This window comes from Lissotriton helveticus, chromosome 10, assembly GCF_964261635.1.
Source record: "Lissotriton helveticus chromosome 10, aLisHel1.1, whole genome shotgun sequence".
NCBI classification, from domain to species: domain Eukaryota; kingdom Metazoa; phylum Chordata; class Amphibia; order Caudata; family Salamandridae; genus Lissotriton; species Lissotriton helveticus.
The window spans coordinates 736,581,138-736,606,619 of record NC_136071.1 but is presented as its reverse complement, the minus strand read 5'-3'; the positions used below and the strand labels follow the sequence as shown (position 1 = coordinate 736,606,619).

At 48.8% G+C, this 25,482-nt stretch overlaps 1 protein-coding gene across 4 annotated transcripts in view; it reads right to left on the bottom strand.

Annotated features, from left to right (window-relative positions):
- The window catches only part of WDR37 (WD repeat domain 37), a 537,887-nt gene that overhangs the window by 272,074 nt on the left and 240,331 nt on the right, over positions 1-25,482 (bottom strand). For all 4 annotated transcript variants that reach the window (XM_078663303.1, XM_078663304.1, XM_078663302.1 and 1 more), the window contains one exon: positions 5,146-5,222. In XM_078663303.1, the coding sequence (XP_078519429.1) occupies positions 5,146-5,222 (77 nt within the window). The remainder of the gene's footprint in view (positions 1-5,145; positions 5,223-25,482) is intronic.

The window sequence follows — 25,482 nt, the reverse complement described above, 5'->3', positions numbered from 1 at the left end:
AGATAATACATCGTGGTCGTATTGTCCATCTGTACAAGCAAGGAGTTGGTCTGGAAGGACGGATGAAAGGCCTTCAATGCCAGGTGAACCGCTCTGAGTTCCAATAAATTGATTTGATACGTGGACTCTGCTGGACTCTCCCTGGATTTGTAGATGTTCTGAATGCGCTCCCCAGCCCTGGAGAGACGCACCCGTCACGATAGTCTGGGTCGGGATATCCTTGTGGAAACGAACCCCCTTGAGTAGATTCTCTGCCGAGCACCACCATCTCAGGGACTGCTGGGCATGACGAGACAACTGGATCCTGTCGTCCCAGCACCCTTTCCTCTGGTCCCATTGATCCTCCAAGTATTCCTGCAACGGCCTCATGTGTAGGCATGCATGTGGGGTGAGGAAGATACAAGAGGCCATCGACCCCAGTAGAGAAGACCTCGTCCTCACTGTTGTAGATGGAGCAGCTATGAGAGCCTGAGCCTTCCGAAGGAGTGATAAGCGTCTCTCCTCCGAAGGAGACACGCTTGCTGACAGCATATTGATGGGGGCTCCCAAGTACTGCAGGCACTGGACCAGGATCGGAACAGACTTAGACATATTTATGTGCAACCCCAGCTGATTCAGCAGGACAGCCGTCCTGTTGAAGTGCAGTTGTGCTTCCTGGAAGGTGGAGGCCTTGATCAACCAGTCGTCCAGGTACGGGTAGATAATCACCTTGTTCTTTCGCAGGTGCGCTGCCACCACAGCCATGCACTTCGAAAACGTCTTGGGTGCAGACTTCAGTCCAAACGGTAGTACGGTGTACTGATAGTGATTGGTGCCGACGAGGAACCGCAGGAACGTCCGGTGTTTCCGTGCAATGGGCACGTGGAAGTACGCATGTTGCAGATCTATCGCGCAAAGCCAGTCTCCCCTTTGCAGCTGAGGGTAAATCTGGTGCAAAGACAGCATGCAAAACTTTTCCCTGCGAATCCACTTGTTTGCTTGTCGCAAATCTAGAATAGGCCTGAACTCGTTCTTGTCTTTCTTCCTTACCAGGAAGAAGCGAGAGTACAGGCCCTTCCCCTTTGAGACAGAGGGACGTCTTCTATTGCCCTTTTTCTTAACAGGGTGTCGGCCTCCGCCTGGAGCTGGCGTAGCTGGAACTGCGAGGCAACCGGTGGAATTGCTGGAGGCGGACTGGTGAACCGAAGACTGTATCCATTGCAAACAATATTCAGCACCCACTTGTCTTGAGTAATGTTTCTCCACTCTGCCAGGTATTGTTGGATGCTTCCCCCCACCGGAGCGGGTAACAGGTGAGGGGGAAGAAGCACCTCAGGGCCTAGACCCAGCCGGGCCTTTGGTCGCGGATAAAGACTGCTGACCACCGCGGTCCCTCTGGCGCTTTTGGAACGGACGTCGTTGGAACTGTTGCCGTTGCGGTTGTTGTTGCTGCCCAGCCTGTCGACCTTGCCCTCTACCTTGCGCCCCGTACCGTCTCTGGAACGAGCGGAAGGTTTTCTTCTGTTCCTTCGGCTTCTCCAACCCGACAGCCGTCAAGGTCTCAGCCTCCGCCTTCATGCGGGCCATCTCCTCGTCCGCATGTTTCCCAAAAAGGGTCTCGCCAGAGAAGGGTAGATTGGCAACCCTCTGCTGCGCCACGGGTTTCAATTAAGTCAGCCGCAGCCAGGCGTGGCACCTCAGGTTGACCCCATGACAGTACCTGTGGGCTGCCAGGAGGGAGGAATCCGCAGCAGCGCAAATCACTTGGTTGGAAACCATGAGTCCTTCATTCAGGATCTCCTGGAAATCCTCCCTGTTCTCCCGGGGAAGGAGTTCCACAAACCGTGTGAGGGAATCCCATAGGGGCCGATCATAACGTCCCAGCAAGGCTGAGGCACTAGCGGCCTTCATAGACGTGGCAGCCGTCCCGCAGACCTTCCTGCCCGCCGAATCGATCCAGCGGATCTCCTTGTCAGGAGGCACCGTCGATGACGGAGTGGTGGCGTGTTGTTCCCTCGCCGCCGTCGCAATCACTAAGTCCGGCGCAGGGTCCAGGCGCAAAAATGCTGGGTCCGAGTCGGGGGCCCGATACTTCTTTTGTGGCCTTGAGGGCGCTGACTTCGTAACCGCAGGGGTGAGGAAGAGCTCCATGGCGGGTTCCACCAACCCTGGCACCAACGGCAACAATGGGCGAGACAACTGCTTCTTGTGCAGTGTTTCGAAGATGACAGACGTCAGGGGCGTGGGCACCGTGAGTGTGATGCCCAACTTGGCTGCTCCTCGCAGTAAAACCTCCTGGAAGGAGATAATGTCGTCGATCGGGGACACCCTCGTCCGAGGGGAGTCCGTCAGGGTCAGCGAGTAGTCCCTGGCACTGGACGAATCTGTGTGGCGGGATCTAGACCTGTCCCTCCTACGGCGCCGTCTGGACCTCGTGGACGAGCGACGGCGACTCCTGGACCTATCTCTCCGTCTCGAGCGAGACCTCGACCTCCGCGGCCTCGGGGGTTCCGCTGGCCGGACAGGAGGGCGCTGTGGAGGCCGAACCAGGACCCTAGGTAGCGGAAGCCCCGTAGGCGGCGGCGGTAAATGAGGCAATGAGGTCGACCTTGACGGAGCTGGTGGAGGAGGACGGTGAGGAGGCACCGGAGGTGGCGGAGTAGGAGGTGGAGGCAGTGGAGGAGGAGTCTGGTTCCGCGGAGGAGGATCCACAGGCAAAGGAGGAGGTGTAGGCGACCTAGGTTTAGCGGGTGAATAAACCTGAGAGTACTCCGAGCCCAGAGACTGTTCCACTCTCCTTTTCTTCTTCTGACCAGAGGGGGGCGATCTTGAGGCCCTACCCCTCGAAGAGCGACGGCGCCGTCGAGACCGTGTACTTGCTGACGCCGAGGACTCCGTCCTGGTCCTAGACCGTCTAGGCTTCCTCCTGTACGCTGAAGGTCCCCTCGACGTCGACGAGCGTCTCCTCGACGTCGACGAACGTCTCCTTCACGTCGAACGTCGTCTCGACGTCGACGAGCGTCTGCTCGGCATCGATGGTTGTCGCCTCGACGTAGACAGTCGGCGCCTCGACGGCAAACGTCTCCTAGACGACGGCGATCTTCTCGGCGTCAACGACCTTCGTCTCGACGCTGATCTTCGTCTCGACGTCGCTGACTTCCATGTCCACGTCAACGGTGACCGGCGGCGTCTTGACCTCTCTCGACGTCGATGATGGCTCGACGACAAATCAGTCCTCGACGTCGACCTCGTCGGAGGTCTCGACGTTAGTCCCCTCGACGTTGAAGGTCGACGGCGCTTCGACCCAGAGCCCTGGGGAGACGGGGAACAGACTGTGGTCATTCCTTTCGACGCCGAAGGTATCGACGTCGACGGAGACCGGTGGCGTTTTCTGGCCTTTTCTTTACTGGGGAGCCCCCCCAGAGCCCAGCGCACGGGCAGCGGATGGAGCCCCTTCATGCCCAGGCCCACCTTGTCCTTGCTGCCTTCTCTGTTCCAAACCTTGGAGCCTGGTCTTCTCCCTGTCCTTCAGGGTCCTTTTAGGGAACTGCAGACAGCTATCACACTCCTCAGGAACATGAGATTCAGGCAGACACAGGATGCAAACCCTGTGAGGATCCGATTTTGCCTTTTTCCTGGAGCACTCAGGACATTTATCAAATAAGGCAGGCATATTTGATAAAAGAGCAGTTCAAAACACCAGAGAAACTCCAACAAAGATGAGAAGAGGCAAAACACGTCGAGTGAACACACTAACACTTTAAAAGTGCACAATAGTAGAAAAATTGCCAAAAAAGGGAGAGCTCAATGCTCCAGGGTCCTGCTAGCAGGAGCCGGAAAAAAGAACTGAAAGTGGAGGGAGTTGCTGTGCATTCTGGGATACCAGGAGAGTTCTGGAAAGTTTCCTTAAAGGCACGGTATCCCTTTTTAAGCCACATAATGGCAGCCTAGGGGGGCTTGTCTGTCCTGTCCTTTCTCTCTATCATTCCAAGGATTTGGTGAAGGGGGGGGGGGGGGGGGGTTTCCATGGTGAAACCTGGCGGACAGGCTTAAATGAGATATTGGTGGAATATCCTTTGCATTACTAGTTGAAGTACTGGACAGTGTAGCCTTGCATGTATAGGCTGTATTATCAGTCTTTAATTTTCTCTTAAGTGTCTATGCACTACTGCAAAGAAGACAGTTTAAGAGATTATTTTTGATTGCTCCGGGGTCCCCGCACATGAGCGGGACTATTCACTAGATTATGACTTTACATAGAGATCCCCTACTACAGAACTATTTTTGTCTTTAAAAACTGCCCTTAAGATTTTTGCTTACCAAAATACATTTGGTTTATTCAGAAATTTAAAGTTGATGGAGGGTTAGATTTCTAGCAATAAAGAAACTGTATTTAATTAGTAATTGAAAAAAACTTCTTTGGGGGAAAAGATTTAGTCTGAATACAAAAGAAGGACATTTTGTTTAAAAGCAAATAAATCACCCCTCCAAAAATGAGTGTTTGAAGTGGTTGGTGAAATATAAACACCATCATGGTTCTTCTGACAATCTAAATAAAGCAAAGTAGCCAAAGTCAGGTGAAATGTGTTTATTTTAAGAGTATGGAAATTAAATTAATAGTTTGAAGAAGACTGGGAGACAGGCAATGATGAAGTCAACTTGGTAAATGAAAGAAATATGGCAAAGGAAAAGGATTGAGTGTACCTCTTTCAAGGGAGACAGAGGATGGACAGCTGTATGAGGGGAGTGAAAGGAGTCCACGTGAAAGGTATGCCTAGAAGGAGGCAGAAGAACATGTGTTTGAACAGTGTGCAAAGCACGGCAAAGATTGTGCTTCAACATTTTAAGCGATTGTCAGCTGTAGAAAGACTCATTGTGACTACAGTTTAGCTGGGTTGGTGAAATAAAGAATTAACAAAGTCTGTTTGGAGTTTATACTTCACTTAGTCAATTGATAGTGTGAATAATTACCAGACATGTTCCCTCTTCACGGTCCAAAGATATGTGTTCTATACTACCTTAATGCATGGTAAAATGATTTGTGCATTAAATATTTGCAAATGTTTGTTTACGCATCTAATGTGATGATTGTTGTACAATATGGATAAATTACTTTATAAATCTGATAAAAAGAATTCTGTCAATTGGTATGCCTTTAGAGCTTACGCTAGTGTCTGCAGCCGGCTGAGGGGTCGGCAACTGCACCATAAACCTCCAGATGTGCGCCGTTTGGTCTCCAGATGCTGCAAATAAAGAGGACAGATTCCGTTGGCACATTTCCATAAATGACTGCTAATTTAGCTAATCTTTTGTTGGACAGGTTGTGATTTATAACATTGATACTAATATGCTGCAAAAACTAAATAGAGTTATAAGTGTGAAAATGTAGTTCAATATCTCTCCAAATTAATATCTCAAAATGAGGTGAAGGCCCATATACTAAAAAAAATGCGAGAATAACTATGTTGCAGAATTATTCTCTATTCATATTAATAAGAAGCAGCTTTAAAGCATATAATAACTTATGCACTTAGTTAAATCTCTCAATAAACAGATAAAAACATTTTCTTGTAGTACTTATTTAAATCCACTTCATGAACTGATGTGTATGAAAGGTGCTGTCCCGATGGGAGTTGCAGTGAAGCAGCGGTTTTTGGCCATGAAACTGGTCTACAAATGTTATCCAAAACTCATTCGTTTTAGAGAGAACACGTGATGAAGGAGGAAAGGCTACTTGACTATATTAACAGTTCAAGTGTCCTGAGACTCTGATTTTTAACCTACTTAATTACCCGGGCACACTAGTCTTTCAGAAGACATGGACTGCTGCACAAGTTACTTACCTTCAGTAACAATATATCTGTAAGAAACATTAGTAGTGATCGATTCCTTACCTTAGAAATACCCCCAGGCGCCTGACTGGATCCGAATGTTTTTTCGTCAGCAGTATCCCTGCGCGTCAGTAGGCGTCATCGTGCGGCTCTGGGTGCATCGTTGGCGCCGGGATGACATCGCCGGAGCTTCTTGGACGCGCCCACGCGCACGGAAGTCAGTTCTGTACACGACTTTCCGCGCCAGGAACACAGAGCCATGCAAGAAACCGACACTGGTGCCATGAAACTAGGGCCCTCAAAGGGAGATACCTTAACCCTAGAAATCAGTTCCCAGAACGGGGAGGATGGGTGGGGTGGTAAGGAATCTATCACTACTAATGTTTCTTACAGATATATCGTTACCGAAGGTAAGTAACTTGTGCATCTGAAAGAAACACATAGTGATAGATTCCTTACTAAAGAATAGATACCCCAGCAAAACCAACCCTGGAGGAGGGTCTGTGAACCAAGATCACACCAGAAATTCCTGGAGAACAGAACGGCCGAAGAAGCCGTCAATCTCTGTATTGGGCTGTCCAGGCAGTAGTGCTTCGTAAACGTGTGCAGCGAGGCCCACGTAGCTGCCTCACAGGTGTCATGCAAGGGAACTCCCCGTCCAGGAGCAGTAGTTGCTGCCGTCGCCCTGGTAGAGTGGGCGGGCAACCCCACCGGAGGCTCCTTTTTAGCCAAGGAGTAATAAACCTTTATGCACAAAACGACACACCAAGAGATGGTCTGCTTGTGCACAGCCCAACCTTTCTTGGCGCCCACGTAGCCAACAAAGAGCTGGTCATCCACCCGGAACTGTTGAGTGCGGTCCAGATAGTAAGAGAGCACATGTTTTGGGTCCAGACGGTGGAGCCTCTCTTCCTCTTTTGAGGGATGCGGAAAGAAGGTGGGCAAAGTGATGGTCTGCCCGATATGAAAGGCAGTGACAACATTTGGCAAAAAAGAAGGACAAGTTCTTAGAACAACTTTGTCCGGATGGTAGAGAGAAAAGGAGGCTTAGAAGAAAGAGTCTGGATCTCACTCACCCTTCTGGTAGAGGCGATGGCAACCAGGAAAGCAGTCTTTAGAGTGAGGAGACGAAGAGGACAATTGTGAAGTGGCTCAAAGAGAGCACACATCAGAAATGTAAGAACTAGATTAAAGTCCCACTGAGGCATCAAGAAGGGAACAGGAGGAAATATGTGTGTGATGCCTTTCAAGAATCTATTTACAACAGGGTACTTGAAGAGGGAAGGCTGATCTGGAAGCCTTAAAAAGGCGGAAATGGCCAAGAGATAGCCCTTGATAGTGCCCAGAGCAGAGCCCTGCTGGGCCAAAGAGAGAAGAAAAAGAAGAACCTCTGAAAGAGGGTCAGAAAGGAGATCCACAGCCTTTGCTGTGCACCATGCCACAAACTTATTCCACCTGCAGGCGTATACCGTCTTAGTGGAGGGACGCCCGGCTGCCAAGCTAACATTGTAGACTTTGGGAGGCAGGTCGAAAGACGTCAATTGCCGCCGCTCAATCTCCACGCAAGAAGGTGGAGACTGGACAGGTTCGGGTGGAAGACCGTCCCCTGCACCTGCGACAGAAGATCCTCCCGAAGAGGCAGACGGATCGGGGGATCGATGCTCATACTGAGTAGCACGGGATACCATACTCTTCGAGCCCAGTCCGGAGCCACAAGGATGACTTTGGCCCGGTCACGACTGATCTTCAGCACTCTGGGCAAAAGTGGTATAGGCGGAAAGGTGTACAACAGACCGCATCTCCACTCACGACAAAAAGCGTCGGCGAGCGAGTGCAGCCTTGGAAATTCCAATGCGCAGAACTGACGACATTGGGTGTTCTCTTCGGTGGCGAATAGATCTAAAAAGGCTCTCCCCATGCTGAAAGAGACCTTGCGCCACATCAGAGTTCAGACGCCATTCGTGATCCGTCATGCACCGGCGGCTGAGATTGTCCGCCCTGGCGTTCAAGGAACCGGACAGGTGTTGAACCACCAGGGATATGCCTTGATGTTGCAGCCAATCCCAGAGGCGCAGAGCCTTTTGGCAAAGGGTCCATGAACCCACCCGCCCTCTTTGTTGCAATACCACATGGCGGTGGTGTTGTCTGTGAACACCTGCACTACCCTCCCCATGACATTAGGAAGGAATGCCTTTGGTGCAAGTCGGATCGCCAGAAGCTCCAGAAGGTTGATGTGGAACTTGGACTCCGCCGGAGACCAGAGGCCTCTGATCTCCGCCTCCCCCATGTGGCCGCCCCATCCCAGAAGGGAAGCGCCCGTTACAACTGTAGGTTCCGGTTGCGGAAGGGTGAGGGATCTGCCATTGACCCAATCGCGATTGTCGTGCAGTGCCCTCCAAGATCTGGACGTGATCGGACAGGTTGTCCTGATGCTGTGCCCACTGGAACTTTAGGTCCCACTGCAGAGCCCGCATATGCCATCTAGCATGACCCACCAGCAAGATGCAGGAGGCCATCAGACCCAGTAGTCGAAGGGTCATCCTGACCAAAACCCGGGACAGAGGCTGAAAGATCGGAATCATAGCCTGAATGTCCCGGACTCGCTGCTCGGGAGGATAAACCTGAAACTGTGCCGAGTCCAGAACCGCTCCGAAGAAAAGGAGCTTTTGTGAGGGAATCAGGTCCGACTTCAGCACGTTGATGGAGAACCCCAGCAAATGCAGGAGGTCGGCGGTAGTCTGGAGGTGGGAGACAACTGCCTGGGGCGAGCCCGCCTTCAACAGCCAGTCATCGAGATAGGGGAAGACTGAAACCCCTGATCTGCGAAGATGAGCTGCGACCACCACCATCACTTTCGTGAACACCCGAGGGGCACTGGTAAGGCCAAAGTGGAGCATGGTGAACTGAAAATGTTTGTGGCCTACCGTGAATCCCAGGTATCGCCTGTGGGCAGGCAGGACGGGAATATGAAAATAGGTGTCCTGCAAGTCAAACGCCACCATCCAGTCTTGTGAGTCCAGAGCAGATAAGACCTGAGCAAGTGCGAGTATCTTGAACCTCTCCTTTCGGAGTAAGCGATTGACGTTCCGAAGGTCTAAGATATGACGCAGGCCCTTGTCCTTCTTTGGAACCAGAAAGTAGTTGGAATAGCAACCACGACCTACTACTAGCGTCGGAACATGCTTGATGGCCCCCTTGGCCAAGAGGGCCGCAACTTCCTGCTGGAGAAGCGGCAAGTGATCTTTGGACATGCGGTGATACTGAGGTGGCATTGCTGGGAGGGGGGGGGGTCTCGAAGGAGAGGGAGTAGCCCCTTCGGACTATTTGCAGCACCCACTTGTCTGAAAGCACCACCGTCATGGAAATCGACCTGCCCAGTGAGTCGGTGGTGTCTAGCCCACAAAGTATGGTGAACTTTGCTGCATCTCTCCCAGGCGCAATTGCCTTGGAGAGAACTACCTGGGCCTCCTAAGGGCAATTAGGCAGCACCTGCGCAACCATGTCCCACAGAGAGTGGGTATTACGGCCCAAGAGGCATGCAGTGTTCACCGACCGCAGCCCTAAGTTGGCAGGTGAAAACAGTTTCTTACCAAACTGATCCAGTGTCGGATTCCCTATCCGGAGGTGCGGTAGGGAACGCACTGTAGAGGCTTGGACAACCAAGCTCTCAGGGGTGGGGTGTTGGGTAAGGAAGAAGGGGTCGCCCGGAGCCAGGCGATGGCGTCGGGCCACGTTCCTATCCACAGGAGCCCATGTGTTGGGCCTGGACCAGGTGCCCAAAAGAACGTCGGACAGTGCTTTGTTCAAAGGCACCAAAGGCTCCGAAGAGGTAGCTGCCCGTTGGAGGACTTCTGTCAGGGGATTAGTCCTGACAGCCACCGTAGGGAGTTCGAGGTGGAGAGCCTCGCCCACCCTACGCAACACTGCTGCATAACTTGCTCCCTCCTCCGTCTCCTCGACAGCATGCCACGGTCAGGAGAGGTGACAAGACTTCTGGCTTCCCCCAAATCCTCTGCCCAGTCCGGGGCATAAGCATAGTCCTGTGCAAGAGGGTCCTCAGACCCCTCCCAGTCCTCCCCTCCCTCCGAAGTCTGTGGAACAGGCTCAAAATAAGGAGGAGGGACATAGGGCACAAAAGGGCCCATCGGCATCGGGCGACGCCGATCCGGCACTGGGTCCGGTTGGGGGCTGAACCTGGGGACGACGTCGTCCCGAGGAGCGGGCGACATCGGATGCGGTGCTGGGGAGATCGACGTCAGTGGAGGTGTCACTAGGTCAACTGGCGTCGATAGGGGTCCAATCCCGGATCCCTGGGGGGCCGGAGCCGCCAGCGACACCGGGGCCGGAGACGTAGTAAATGGTAAAGCAGGACCCCCTGTCGGGCCCGCAGGCACACCGGCGGGGCCAGGCGACCCAAAGAGTCAGGCCACGGCAGCAAGAAACTCTTGCACCTGAGCAGGCGTATCTCCAGCACCCAGGAAGGGGGTAGAGTGTGGGCGACGTCGCAAGCTCCACGGGGTGGCACGGCCCGCACCCTCAGCCGCGTCACGAGAAGGACAAGGGGAAGTCGAAGAGCAACAATGCTTCTTTTACTTCTTCTTGGAATGCTTCGACTTTACTTGACCCCGAGTGCGAAGACTTAGATCCAGACGAATGATGGTGACGACTCCGCGGCCAGTCCCTCGACCTCCCACGGGATCAGGAGCGAGAGAGTCGTGGAGCAGACTGCCGGACTTCACGCAACTTTCGGGACCGCTCCCTCATAGTCTTTGGCGCCATGGCCCGGTAGTCAGGGCACGAGTTGGGGTCGTGGTCGTGCCCCAGGCAGTAGAGACACACGCGGTGTCGGCCCGTCACTGACATCATGCGGTGACAGTCCCCACAGTTCTTGAACCCGGGCATCCCTACGACACCAGGAGTCGATCGACTTGAAAAGAGGAAGTAAAAGGCCTAAAAAACTCAGTCAATAAGTGACTGGGGGTACATGCTCTTCCTGGATCTGCGCTTGCTGGCGCGGAAAAATAAAGAACTGACGCCAGCGCGCGTGGGCGCATCTAAGTAGCTCTGGCAACCTCATCCCGGCACCAACAGCGCACGCGGAGCCGCACGACGACGCCTACAGACGCGCAGGGGTACTGCTGACAAAAAAACTTTCCGGATCCAGTCTGACGCCAGGGGGTAATTCTAAGGTAAGGAATTTATCACTACGTGTTTCTTTCAGATGATTAGCTCGGTCTACCCAGCTTTGAAATATTTATCAAACCTGTGATAACTAATAACCATGGACTGCTGAATAAAGAATTAGGAATTTACCTTGGTTTATTAGCACTAAGAATAAAGAAAACATTGTCCACTGCACACCACATGTAAGCTGTTTGCTAATAATTTGATTGCTAGAACAACACAGTACAAAACTATTACTATGAATGTATATTTTCACCAGCTAAGATCAGTTTATTCAATACACTGAGAGGGGACTTCAAAGCCCCCATTCTGGGGTTTTACACAGAGATGGATAAGGTTTATAGTTATAGATCATAATCATTCACTAGAATATCTGGCGTGACAGCTTCCCTTACCAGTTATGCAATAGTCAACAACTAATTTACACAACTAATTCGATTCTGAAATACAAATCTGGCATTACCCTTAATGGTTTCCTTTTTTGTTTCTCAAAAGCTTTAGATGATAAATCACCGATTCTTTAGCTGCTGATAACTGTAACAGATGTAGCTTTTCTACGTCTGTAATTGTTATTCAATTTATCAATGAAAATGTGATAAAAGTAAAATTTTGAATTTGTTAACTAAAGACTGGTGGCAATTTGTAGCTGGTGCAAAGTTAGAACTCTTATTGTGGAAATAAAGAAATTGGGAGGAAATATAATCCCATCCTGGAAGTGCACTAATACTAATTTCCACATGAACGCAGCCAAAACCCAGTTATTATGTGCCAATCTGTCAAAGTACTCTGATCCGCAGGTCTGTAAAGAGGCCACTTATCTGGGGATTAAGTTATGGGTCTCTTCAATGGACCTGGTCAAGTCTAACTAGGAGGATTTAATACTAGGGGTGCGGAAACAGTTGGATCAGGCGGAATGTTTACATCTTTCTTTAGTTGGGCGCTGTAGTCTACTAAAAATTATGATATTGCCACAAATACTATATTTTTTCAGGTGTGTTCCTTTAGAAATTTCTACAGCTAGCTTGGCACAGCTCCAGGCTCTTTGTATGTGCTTTATGTGGGCTGGGGGCAAGGCTCGCCGTGCCAGGCGCTATATGATCTTACCAAGAAATTTAGGAGGTTGGTCGGTACCAGACTTTACTCTTTATTATTATGCCTGTATGCTTCAAGGTATGAATGTTCTGTTAACAGGGATAGGTCCTTTGAATTTGGCAGAGAGCCCGTCAATCTACCAGATGTTATTGGGCGTGAAGGCTAAAAACTGTTTATTGTTGCACCACGAATGGAGTTATTATAAACGCACACGTTTTAAGGTCCTGATGGCTGCATTTAGGATTTGGAGAACACTAAGGAGAATGCTTGGCATAGAGAAAAATTCTTGGTATACACCATTGACATCTCCTATATTCCTGCCAATCGCCCTATGGGATCGGGTGGTGTATGTATGGTGGCAAAAAGGATTAAGGATACTAGGGGATTTTTATAGTGATGGCTGTTTTAAATCCTTTGAGCAACTCCGTGAGCAATACCAGCTTCCCAGGGAGAATTTCGTGAAGTACTTGCGAATCAGGAATTTTCTGTCTCAGAAAGCAATAAATCTTCAAGCTAACCCCTTGATAGAAGACAATATAAAAGCTGCAAAAATAGGAGTGTTATATGGCCACATGTTAGGTACTAAGGTGAATGATTTAGAGCAACAAAATTCTAAATGGGGGAATAAATTAGGGAGGCAGGATATACGGATAGAAATTTCTCTGGAGATGGCCATAAATGTATTTCTTTCGGCAAAGTTATCTGCACAGCATTATAAATCCATTTTAATCTATATTATACACCCGATAAGATCTCCAAATGGCAGGGGGATACTATAGGGAAATGTTTTCGGTGTGGATATCCATCTGCGGATGACCTTCATATTTTTTTTCGGGTGCCCTTGGCTAACATCTTTATTAACACAGATAGAGAATTATTTATCGGCCATCATGGGTATGCCATTACAATTAAATGCTACGCAGATATTATTAGGTGTAGACATGGGGCCGGCAGCGCCAGTTCAATTACAACAACATGCAAAGTTAATATTCTTAGTTACAGCTGTATATCGGCTTGTAATAGCTTCCTGGTGGTTGCAGCAGGAACCGCCTTCTTTTGAATTATGGAGGGCACGCTTCTTTGCAGTACATAATATGGAGTAGTCTATATGCCCTTAAGGGGCATAGAAAAAAGAAGCGGGTCAACAAATTTGGGGCAGTGTTACTAATTATTTAGAGTCTGTCATTTGATTGTCTGTTTTATCATTTGCTTTTCCATGCAGTTTTATTGATATTTGTTGAATCTTGGACTATTTTACTGCATGGTTAATCCTTTTTATGTCATGCTTATATATGTACTGTTATTGATTCTCCGGTGTTTTATTTATTTCGCTCCTGGTCTATCTAAGTTATGATTTTTAACAATGTATATGTTCCATGTAAATTATGACTCTTTACCGACTAATTCATGTATTTCGCAAAAAAAAATACAAACTTCCACATTCAATAAACATAGTATGATAGCCAGCCTCGATCCAGATAAAAGGCAAATCAGATAGCAAATCGTTGAGAAGGAAAACCCTTTTCATCTATGAAAACAAAAAAATTAGAAAAACGATTAAAACTCAGAAACTATGGCTAAAATATATTAATTAAAATTAAAAAATAAAATGTAGTATTAAGGACCTGTAGGAAAGTGGGTTTCTGTTGCAGTACCCCTCCCCCACACCTTTGCAGGGCCCCAGTACACTTTCACAAAGCTGTACCATTGTTTCCGCAATTAGCACACCTCTGGCTCACTTGTAAATCCCTTGTAAAAGGAGCAGGTGGTAGCAAGGGCCTTGTGACCAGAGAGGGTATGTAAGGGCTGCAGCATGCAATCTGCCACCCTAAGAGACTCCTCACCAAACACAGGCATACTACCACAGAAGCCTGCATGCTTTGTTACAGATAGAAGTGAAGAGTCGACCTGAGACACATCACTGTATGCCAGGCCTCTAACAGCACGGCAAGAGGCATATGTATGTCACCCCTTACTTATGCCTTACGCAGGTTGCACTATACCTTATGTGATGGCATACCTGCATAAGCAGATATCCCCCTATAGTGTTTAAGTAAATTCTTAGACATTATAGGTGCACAGTGAAGCCATGCCGAGTACATGAGCTGGGAGATTGTCACTAAGAGTTTGCCAGCTCCATGATGGCTTCACTGAATTCCAAGATGTTTGGTACCAAACATCTCAGCTTAATAAACCAACCACTGATGTCAGTGTCGGATTTATTAACCTACCAACTCGCTAGCATGTGCCTGACTTGTCCCCACCAGCCTGCTACCTCTAGACATGTTTCTGACACTCTGAGGTGGGATCCTTTTGCTTTTCTGGGTCGGAAACAAGCCTTCACACCTACCACCAAGCAGGAACTGCATAGAAGGGCAGTGAGCCTCAAAGGCTTCCCGTCCTTTGTTATGCTGACCAGGGCCTCTCCAGCAAGTGACATGCCACCCCATTGACCAAGCTCCATTTTTGGCAGCAAGATTGGCGGGAAAATTTGTAAGCAACAGAGGTGTCCATTTTCTGCCAGTGCCCCCCACTCTTTTCAGATTCCTCCATAATATTTTGGAGGACTCTAGCCAATAGGCCCTTCCCAAGAGGGAAAGGACATGACAGGGTCTAGTTATACTAAAGGTAAGCAGCACATTGGCTACTACCTTCTGACTCCTGTAACACCCCTAAAGTTAGTCTTGTGGTGCACCCCTGAGCCTTACTCCTCAGATTAACGACAACCTACGAAAAAGAGGACAAAAAAGAACTGTGCAGCAGTGAAGACTGAAGATCTCAATTGACTTGGCCCCAGCCCTACAGGCCTGTCTGCAGCCCTCAAAGACCCTGCTAAAGCAGATCAACTTGAGTCCAGTCCAGCAACCTCCAGAGCCCTGGGAAGACTGTCTGTCTTCTAAAGAGACTGCTAATCTCCTGTCAACAGCGGACCTGTCCAGAGGAAAACCAACTTTATAGACAAAGAGCTCTGTCTACAAAATCGTGAAACCGAATATCTCTGCACCCGTTGCCCACAGCCAGCATACAAGTGTCCCACTGCTCCATTGAGGGTTCCCCAGCAATTCAGAGCCAGAGTCCACCATGGGCGGACCCCTGTCGTACTCCACGTCGACACCTACAGCCTCTGCAAGACAACCACCCCCAGCCCCCAACTGCGACCTGCACCGGTAACCTGTTTCCAGACATTGAAGGACACCTCTGCACCCACACCTCCGGGGTCTTGGTGAGATCAACTGATGGTGTCCCGACGCTCCAGCACATCGCAACTTACCTATACCGCTGTAGGTTTCCTTCGATCGTCCTCCTGGCCTGAGCCTGCAGCCTTTTTCAAAGTTCGAGATTCCCCATTGGTTTGCATTGGGCGTGCAACATTGTTGCTGGCACTCTGCACCTGGCCGCCCCTGTTCCGCTGGAGGTTTAAGTTAGTGTTGCCTTGGGCCCCCCCTGTGCTTACCTTAATCCCCGCAGACTGGGTTACCAAACGGTGCCACATTGATTACCCCCTTTCACCATTGGATAACATTGGCACCAGAGAGTTTGACCTCTGCACCCAGCCGCCCCAGTTTCGCTGGTGGTGTAGTTTGTCACTTACCTGAACCTTGCCTGGTACGGATTCTTTTTCCAGAAGCTCAATATCATAAATCGTTTACTTACTGCACTTTGTTGATTGTGTTTCCTCCCATAAGATAACATTGTATTGTTGAAAAATGCACTAAGTGTCTATCACAATGAAAAGCATTGATATTGCAAAACGTATATATGAATAGAAGTGTCTTTGGCTCTATAAAATAAATATACTAAAAGCTATATTTTTACAAACCATTTGTCTCGGATTTAGTCATACAGTGTGTGTAATCATTTATTGCCTGTGTGTGTACAACAAATGCTTAGCACTGCCCTCTGATAAGCCTAACTGCTCATCGACACTACCACTAAAGAGAGCATTAGAGTCATCTACTTTAGCCTCTGAAAAAACCTCTGGGGATCTACTGGCCTGTGCGCACTGTATGTTACTTTGGTATAGTTTTTATAGAGGCAGCTTCCTACTGGACCCACCTGACAAAGCGTGGGCAAGTGATTTTACATGGGCCGATTATATTTTATCCCTACTAGGTGTTGGTATGCAGACATACAGGTGTTTTCAGTTTCCCTTTTGCTCCTATTGAGCAAAGGGATAACAACTGATTGCTTTGATTAAGAGCTGCTGAAGCTCTGTCACATGGTCAGATGGTATAACAGCACTATTGTACAGCACATAATATACAAACATTCTGACCTCATGTGAGCAGAAGGGACTACTCCATGGTTATTCTCAATTTTGAAGGCCATCCAATACTGGAAATGGGTCAGGGCATGCCTTCTTGTCCCAATCGATAGTTATTCAAATAAATATTTATTCTCTAAAATTTCCCTTTGAGACAAATGTTGAAGATTTGTTGAACTTATGGAGATAGCACTAGAATTCTCCAAACTATACAAACAGGGCTTCATCAGGGAGTGTCAAGGATTCACAGTTACACCTCAGGTGCTTTTCCACTGCATTTGACATCTGTTTAATTCTCCATGGCATTTGATCATACGGATCAAATGCTGCTCTGGCACAAATCTTTTAACATATGCTAGGGTTATCTAGAAGCTGCACAAACATCTGATAAAGTATTTTCACCTATAGTGGGAACACATTAGGTGAGAGCCCCTTACTATGCTGATGACATGACTTAACATTATAAGATCATGCATTCAGAGGATGGTCAGGGATGAAACAGGGTAACTAATTACAAAACGAGCAAAGACATGGAATTTGGCAAAATAATGGGTAAAATAACTGTCAGTACATAGATTGACAATTAAAAAAATATAAAGATCTAGGCATAATATTCAACAATAAATTAAATTGAGGGCTGAGTTGAATTTACATGAGCAGTGTCAAACTAAGATTTAATTACACGTAAGTTGGCCATTCTCTGCATCCATTAGTATAAGCATTCATGGTCACCACTCTTCTAATCTATGAAGGCCCAATTTAATCCCGGTTGGTTATTATTCCTATGAATGTGACAAACTACATGCTGAAAAATCTGTTAAGAGACAGAACACCCACTGAAGTTGATCAAACAATAGATCAGACTCATGTGTAGTTTAGCTACTTCATTAATCCTCACTATTGTGTTTTTTATTTTTATTTTATTATAGAACAAGCTCTTACCTTTGGTAACGCCTTATCTGGTAGCAGCAATATCTAGCCACAGACTCTTTACCTCTTAATTTCCTCAGGCATCGAACTGGATCCCGAAGATTTTTCGTGAGCAGTACCACTGCGCACTGGTAGGTGGCGTTGATCGGCTCTGCACAGTGTAGTCTGCATCGTCCGTGCGGGAAATGATGTCCACGTCACCTATACAGGCGCCAACACGGCACGCTGGCGTCAGCTACTTTCATCGCCAGAAGCGCGGAGCTATGAAGTGCACGGACACTGATCTGTCAAAACTAGGGCCCTGAAAGGGATCAAACCTGACCCTAGAAATCTGTCTGCAGAACAGGGAGGATGGTTGGGTTCACTCAAGGTAAGTAACTTGTTCATCTGATAGAGACTTCTAAATGCAGATTCCCCAGGGGTAAGTCTACGGACAAATATAAAATAGGAAGTCCTGCAAGACCGAACCAGCGAAATGCTCATCCCTGTGGACCAGACTGTCCAGGTAGAAATGCTTGGTAAACATGTTCAGGGAAGCGCACATTGCTGTCTGGCAAATGTACAGGGCTGGATTCCATGTGCTAACTCAGTGGTCTCAGCCTTAGCTCTGGTGGAATGAACCTGTAAGCCTTCAAGAGGCTGCTTGTTTGCCAGTGTGCAGCCGACCTTCATGCAGAGAACAACCCATCAAGAGATGGTCCCTTTTTGCACTGCCCGGCCTTTCACTGCCCCAAAATACCCCACGAAGAGTTGGTCGTCCACCCGGAAAGCTCATGTGAGGTCAAGATAGTACAACAATGTTCTTTTTGGGTCCTGACAGTGGAGTCGGTACTCTTCCTTACCTTAGAGGAATGTGGAGGAGTTTATAAGGTGCATAAGGTGGGGCAAGGTGACAGATTGGCCCACATGAAAACATGTTACCACTTTCGGCAGGAAAGAGGCCCTAGTGGGAAGCACCAGTTCGTCCAGATAAATCGATGAGAATAGAGGCTTGGTAGATAAAGCTCACAGTTCGCTCACCCTCCAGGCAGATGCAACTATCAGGAGGAAGGCTGTTTTAATCATGAGCAGCCGGAGGGGACAGTTGTGAAGAGGCTCGAAAGGAGCACACATGAAGAATGTGAGGTCCAAATTAAGGTCCCACTGCGGCATAAAAAAGGGAGAAGGGGGAAACATATTCGAGGCCCTTAAAAAATCTTCTTACAATAGGCTACTTAAATAAAGAGGGTTGGTCGGTCAGCCGCAAGATAGGCAGACATAGCAGAAAGATAACCCTTCAAAGTACCCAAAGCTAAGCCCCGCCGAGCTAGGGTAAGAATAAAAAGCAAAATATCAGATAGGGAGGCAGCAAGTGGGTCAATGTACTGTTTTGTACAATATGATACAAATCACTTCCAACAGCAGGCATACACCGTCTTGGTCGAGGGTTGACTGGCTGCCAGAATAACATTGCAAACATCAGGTGGAAGGTCAAAACTATAAACTGTTGCAACTCAATCTCCACGCAAGAAGCGGAGAGTTGACAGGTTTGGGTGGAGAACCCTCCTCTGCTGCTGCAACAGAAGATCCTTCAGAAGGGGTAGCCTAATCGGAGGATTGACACTCATGTTCAGAAGCTCGGGAAACCGAATTCTCCGGACCCAGCCCGGAGCCACAAGGATGATTTGGGCCTGGTTGTTCCAGATCTTCTTGAAAACTCTGGGTAGGAGTGGTTCGGGTGGAAAGGCATACAAGAGGCCTGAGCTCGCTCGAGACAAAAACAGTCTTCGAGCGAGAGCCGCCTTGGAAACGGCAGCACGCAAAACTGCTGACATTGCGCATTGTTAGCGGAGGTGAACAGATCGAACCATGGGTCTCCCACTGCTGAAAGAGACCTTGCGCCAACTTCGGGTGGAGAAGTCATTCGTTATCTGCTAGGCATTGATAGCGGAGTTTGTCCACTATGGAGTTCGAGAAACCTGCTAGGTGTTGAACCAACAGGGATCTGCCCTGCTGTTTCAGCCATGTCCAGAGAAGCAGGGCGTCTTGACAGAGGGGCCACGACCCCACCCCATTTCCACCCTGTTTGTTGCAGTACCACATGGCGGTGGTGTTGTCTCTTAACACGTATACTAGCCTTACCTTGATGGATGGTAGAAAGGCTTTTAAGGCCGTTCAGATCGTATGGACTATCAGCAGGTTGATGTGAAGTTCGGATTCTGCCAGAGACCAGAGCCCTGTGGTCTCCACCTCTCCCAGGTGGCCATCCCAGGAGTGTGTTTCCAAAGGGAGGGAGGCGAAAGGACACTATTTACCACTCAAGATGGTGGAAGGTCCAGTAGCAGCTTAGTGTCCGTACTAAGTACTAGAGATACCAACAAAAGGAGAGGGTGCTGCACTGTTCCTGAAAAGAGGTGAGGATTTAAGGAAGGTTTTGGGAGAAGATTTACCTGGCGTGACCAAGGGTGTTGTAATGGTACCCTGGGGCATCCATTGTGTTGGATGTGATTGCCTCACACACCCCGAAGAGTGTCATGCTTCATCATCGGCGGTTGCTCCTCGTCGGGGAGGCGGTGCAACCCCCGACGGGCTCACCTCAAAGAGGGGCTCTTTGGCGGAGATCTTTTTCCAACTGCCTTTTGGTGAAGTGGGGGTCTGTGGGCAGGATGGTGTATTCCTATTGAACTGATTAAAAATGTAGCAAGGGGTACCGGAATTACCTTTATTCTAGTGGTCCTCTGGCTACAGTTAAAAGGTGGGGCTAGCTTCCTAGGTGTCAACTAGTTAGGGTTGTGTGACTCTAGAAGAGGCTAGGGGTGCATGTGGTCAACATGTTTCTCGCTAGGGCTATAGTAACCGCGATTCTTCAGGACCAAAGTGAAAGCAACAACATGCTAATGTCATATATGTTGTATTTGTTACCTTAGTGGATCCTCGAGCTCGGCGGTAAGGGGTAGGTCAACGCACACGGACTCGGAGCGCTGAAGCCACATCATATGGGCTCAACTCTGGAGTACCACACCGCCGATCCCTCATGTGGCCTCTCACATATGACCATTAGGCATAGGAGGATCCACTAAGGTAACAAATACAACATATATGACATTAGCATGTTGTTGCTTTCACTTTGGTCCTGAAGAATCGCGGTTACTATAGCCCTAGCGAGAAACATGTTGACCACATGCACCCCTAGCCTCTTCTAGAGTCACACAACCCTAACTAGTTGACACCTAGGAAGCTAGCCCCACCTTTTAACTGTAGCCAGAGGACCACTAGAATAAAGGTAATTCCGGTACCCCTTGCTACATTTTTAATCAGTTCAATAGGAATACACCATCCTGCCCACAGACCCCCACTTCACCAAAAGGCAGTTGGAAAAAGATCTCCGCCAAAGAGCCCCTCTTTGAGGTGAGCCCGTCGGGGGTTGCACCGCCTCCCCGACGAGGAGCAACCGCCGATGATGAAGCATGACACTCTTCGGGGTGTGTGAGGCAATCACATCCAACACAATGGATGCCCCAGGGTACCATTACAACACCCTTGGTCACGCCAGGTAAATCTTCTCCCAAAACCTTCCTTAAATCCTCACCTCTTTTCAGGAACAGTGCAGCACCCTCTCCTTTTGTTGGCATCCCAGGAGTGTAGCATCGGTCATTACTGTGAAATATGGTTGGGGGAAGAGAGATGGGCCTGCCTCTGACCCGATCACGGTTCGTTAGCCACCACTGCAGCTCCTTTGCAGGTCCCTGCAAGATCTGGACCATGTCTGAGAGATTCCCCTGATGCTGCGTCCACTAGAACTTCAGGATCCACTGCAGAGCCCACATATGCCATCTGGCATGTGTCATCAGCAGAATGCAGGAGGCCATCAGGCACAACAGCCTCAGAGTCAGTCTCACCGAAACCAAGGATAGAGGCTGAAACATCAGTGTCATAGCCTGAATATCCTGGACTCACCACTTGGGAGGATAATCCTGACATTGCACTGTGTCTAGAACAGCTCTGATGAAAGGGAGCATCTGAGAGAGAATCGAGTGTGACTTAGGCACGTTAATAGTGAACGCCAGCAAATGCAGGAAGTTCACCATAGTTTGAAGGCGGAAGACAGACTGGCGCAACACCGCCTTCAGCAGCCAGTCATCGAGATCGGGGGAAGACTGGCACTTCTGACCTGCGCAGATGAGCTACGACCGCCACCATCACCTAGGTGAACACACAAGGGGTGCTGTTAAGGCCAAAAGGGAGCACAGTGAAAAGAAAATGTTTGTGGCCTACCGTAAACAGCATGCAGCACTGATAGGCAGGACGGGGATGGGAAAACAGCGTCCTGCAAATCCAACACTACCATCCAGTCTCCTGAGTCCAGGGCAGGCAAGACCTGAGCCAATGTGAGCATCTTGCTCTTCTTTTTGAGAAAGGAGTTGAGGGTTTGGAGATCTAGGATAGGATGAAACCCCCTGTCCTTCTTGGGGACCAGAGAGTAGCAGGAATAACAACCACAGGCTACTTCTGGCTCCGGAACACTCTCTATGGCTTCCTTGGCCATAGAGCAGTGACAAATGATCCGTTGTCAGCCAGTTTCAAGATTGAGGCATGGAGGGAGGAATGGTCTCAAAGGGGAGGAAGAAGCCCCTTAGGACAATCTGAAGAACACATATGTATGATATTATGGACTGCCACTGGTTGGGTGATGGGGAATCCTGTCACCAACTGGGCGCCCATAATCTACATGGTAAATATTATGAAGGTTTGGAGGCTGCAGCTGCCAGTGGGTGCTATACCATACCCCTGGCTATCTGACCCATGAGGTCAACAGGAACTGTGCCTTTGGCCACACACAAACTGGGGAGTTTGTGCAGCTAAGTGGCTAGAATAGAGTTGGCGTGGTTGAAAGCCCCTTCGGTGGCTGCAAAATGCAGTCTGGGGATGACGTGGGGCAGCCGAGAGACCCAAAGACTTGGCTGTAGCAAATGAGTCCTTGAAGTGCTCCAGCTCCTAGTCTGCACTGTTTCAGAAGAGACGGATGAAATCAAAGGACGTGTCCAAGAAGGAAGCCTGGACATCCCTGGAAAAGACAGATGTTCTCAGGCAGACGTGTCATCTGAGGGCCACCATAGACGAAACTGCTCTGCCCAGCACGTCGGCAGTGTCCAAGCCACAGCGTATAATGAACTTCACTGCGTCTCTCCAGTCTGTAACTGCTTGGAAGAGAATGGTCCGGGCTTTTTCTGGGTCCTGTGGCAGCACTTGCACAACCGTTTCCTACAGTGCTTGGGTCCTGTGGCAGCCTAATAAGTATGGGGTGTTCACTAACTGCAAATGCAGGGCTGGCAGAAGATAACATTTTCTTTCCCAAGCTGTCCAGCCTCTTGGATTCCCTGTCCAGGGGAGCAGCAAGGAACACACCATGAGAAGTGGGGGCTTGGACCACCAACCTCTCTGGGGTAGGGTGAGGAAATGTGGTTCCCTTGGAGTGGGACGGTGGGCAATCGTCCTATTCACAGTAATCCAGATGTTGTATTTGAACCATATCCTCCGAAGGACATCGGTGAGGGCTTTGTTGAACGGGAGTAGAGGTTCAGAGGAGGAGACTCCAGGTTGCAGCACCTCGATCAAGATGCTGGTCTTGACTACCACCGAGGGCAACTGAAGGTCAAGGAACTCAGCCAACCTCTGCCTCACCTTTGCATATGTAGCTCTCTCCACCACGCCATATTAGAGGGAGAAAGCATGCTGGTATCTGAGGACATATCTAGTCCACTGGCATCACCCAGTTCCTCAAACCAGTCTATAACCTGATCATAAGCCTGGCACTCTAAAGGGTCCAACGAGCTATCCCATTCCTCCACGAGCCTAGCCCTTCGAAATAGGGCTCAGGTTACTACCAAGAACACGGGATCCTATTAGTGCTGGAATTGACATGGATCTGTGTTGAATTTGGAGATCGTAATGGAGCTGGTGCTGGAGGCACCAGAAGCATCGGGCTGGGAAAAGTCGGAGTGGCCCGACTGGTGCCAGTCCAGATTCATGGGGGCCCATCGGAGCAGGGGCTGCAGCCTCTGACGTGGAACCAGATGGGGCCCCCTCAGACTCCACGGAGGCCAAAGGCGAGCCGGAGGGGTTGGGCCATTCAAAAATGGGGCACAGCCTCATAAAAGTCCTAAAATTGAGCGTGATTGCTCCAGCCACCAGAAAACTGGAAAGGCACAGAGTAGGCCTAGGCGCAGGTTCCCAGGAACCAGGCCTCAAACGTGTTCCTTTGTCACGTCGGACGATGGACGAGAATTCTAAGCACGCTTTGTCTACTTGTATTTTTTGTGTCTCTCACCTGACTGCCCGATGATTTCAAGTGGGACAAAGAGGATTTAGACTCCTGGAACAGTATCAAGGCCCTCGGTTAGAGCGGGACTTGCACAGGGTTGCATGCCAGGCCGCTAGCAGCTTCACAGATCGCTCCTTCAAAGCCTTGGACGCTACTGGGGAGCGGTCTGTGAGATTTTGCCGGAGATAGCACCAGTGCGGAATAATGATAGCTTGTAATACTGTCTGCTGGGACTGGGTCCTAAAGGGAAGAAGGGTAGTCCGGTTACTAAGTTTAATAACTTGGCACTAATACTGGCTAAACGAAACATCACAATGCAATGGAAGGCTGCTAGGCCACCAGCATTAAAAACCTGGTATGATGAGTTATTGAAATGGGGCAGTGCTGAGGGGGTGGAATTGAATAGGGAAGAACAACGCGGATTGCGTAAGACGCCCATATCAATGGACTGGAACTTTCTGATGGAGGAACTTGGCGCCTTGGATATAATAGACTACTATACCTAATATATATTCTAGGGTGGCCTGTAACAAGTTGCAGAATGGTGGGGCTGGAGCTCTAGGCCTTAAACATGGGGGTTGCTGTGGATCGGCAAAACACTATGTGCCAAAATGTAAATGGGTAGTAATGGACTGAGTATAGGATAATGTCATTTTTTCATGTTGAGCCTCAGGGGGGAGGGAAGGGGTGGGGTGGTTGGTAGGGTTTTGATGTTTTTTCTGGTTTTAGATTCTCATTTACTGATAGTATTGAATGCAGCGATTACTGGGTATGACAACAGACCTCAGGATGAACAATATTAGAACTGCATGTACTCTGATATGGATGGGGAGGTATGCTTCCTCTTGTAATATAACCAAAATGTGTAATAGAAATCTTGGGTGTGCTCCTGTAAAACAACTTCTACATTGGGATGAATATTGTGTAAATTATGACTGCCATATTGGCTCTTGCTCCAATGTGACGGGACAATGTGATTTGTTCCACCGAACGATGTATAATGGCATAACCTTTTAATAAAAATGTTTAAAAAAAAAAAGCCTTGGACGCCACAGCCCGGCAGTCTGAGTACGAATTGGAGTCGTGCTCATGCTCCAGACACGACAAGGACACAATGTGCTAGTCCGTCACCAACATGGCAAAGTGGTAGGCGCCATGGGGTTTGAAACTTGTCTTCCTTGATCACATCCTCGACATACCAGAAGGGAAAAAAATACTAATTAAAAGTTCAAGAAAATGTCGCAAAAATCCAGTCAAAAACTGACTGAGGGGTAGCCCTTCTTTTGGATCAGTGCTGACTCACGTGGAAAGAAAAGAACTTACATCATTGCACTGAGGCGGCACCGATTTAAGTGACACGGACACCACTTTCGGTGCGGATGATGCGGACTATGACCCACGAAGATGATCAACACCATCTACCGGCACACAGGGGTACTGCTCACGAATATCTTCCAGATCCAGTCTGAGGCCTGGGAGAAATTCAAAGTTAAGTAATCTGCGGCTCGAAGTCTCTATCACATAAGAGCATTCAAATTATAATAACTCACAGGGTGTGGGAAGATGTGGTTCGTAAAGCACAGGGAAGCATCAATGCAACAATTTCATGTACAATGGGTCCATCATACAGGTCTGCCAGATTTTGCACTCTTACACAATATATGGCGACATCATTCCAAGCTGGGTTAGCTTTCATAACCTCGAGGGAGCTGTTCACAAATGTTGTGTCTACTTTTCAAGTAGACTTTGTTCTATGATTACGATAAGTTACAAAATCTACAGAGTCAGAAAACGGATTGTTTCTACATCTTTTCTTGGAAGATGTTTGAAATGACATGAAAGGAAAATGGTACTTACCAGTATGCATCTGTTCTTGACATGTAGAGCTGCAGAATTACACA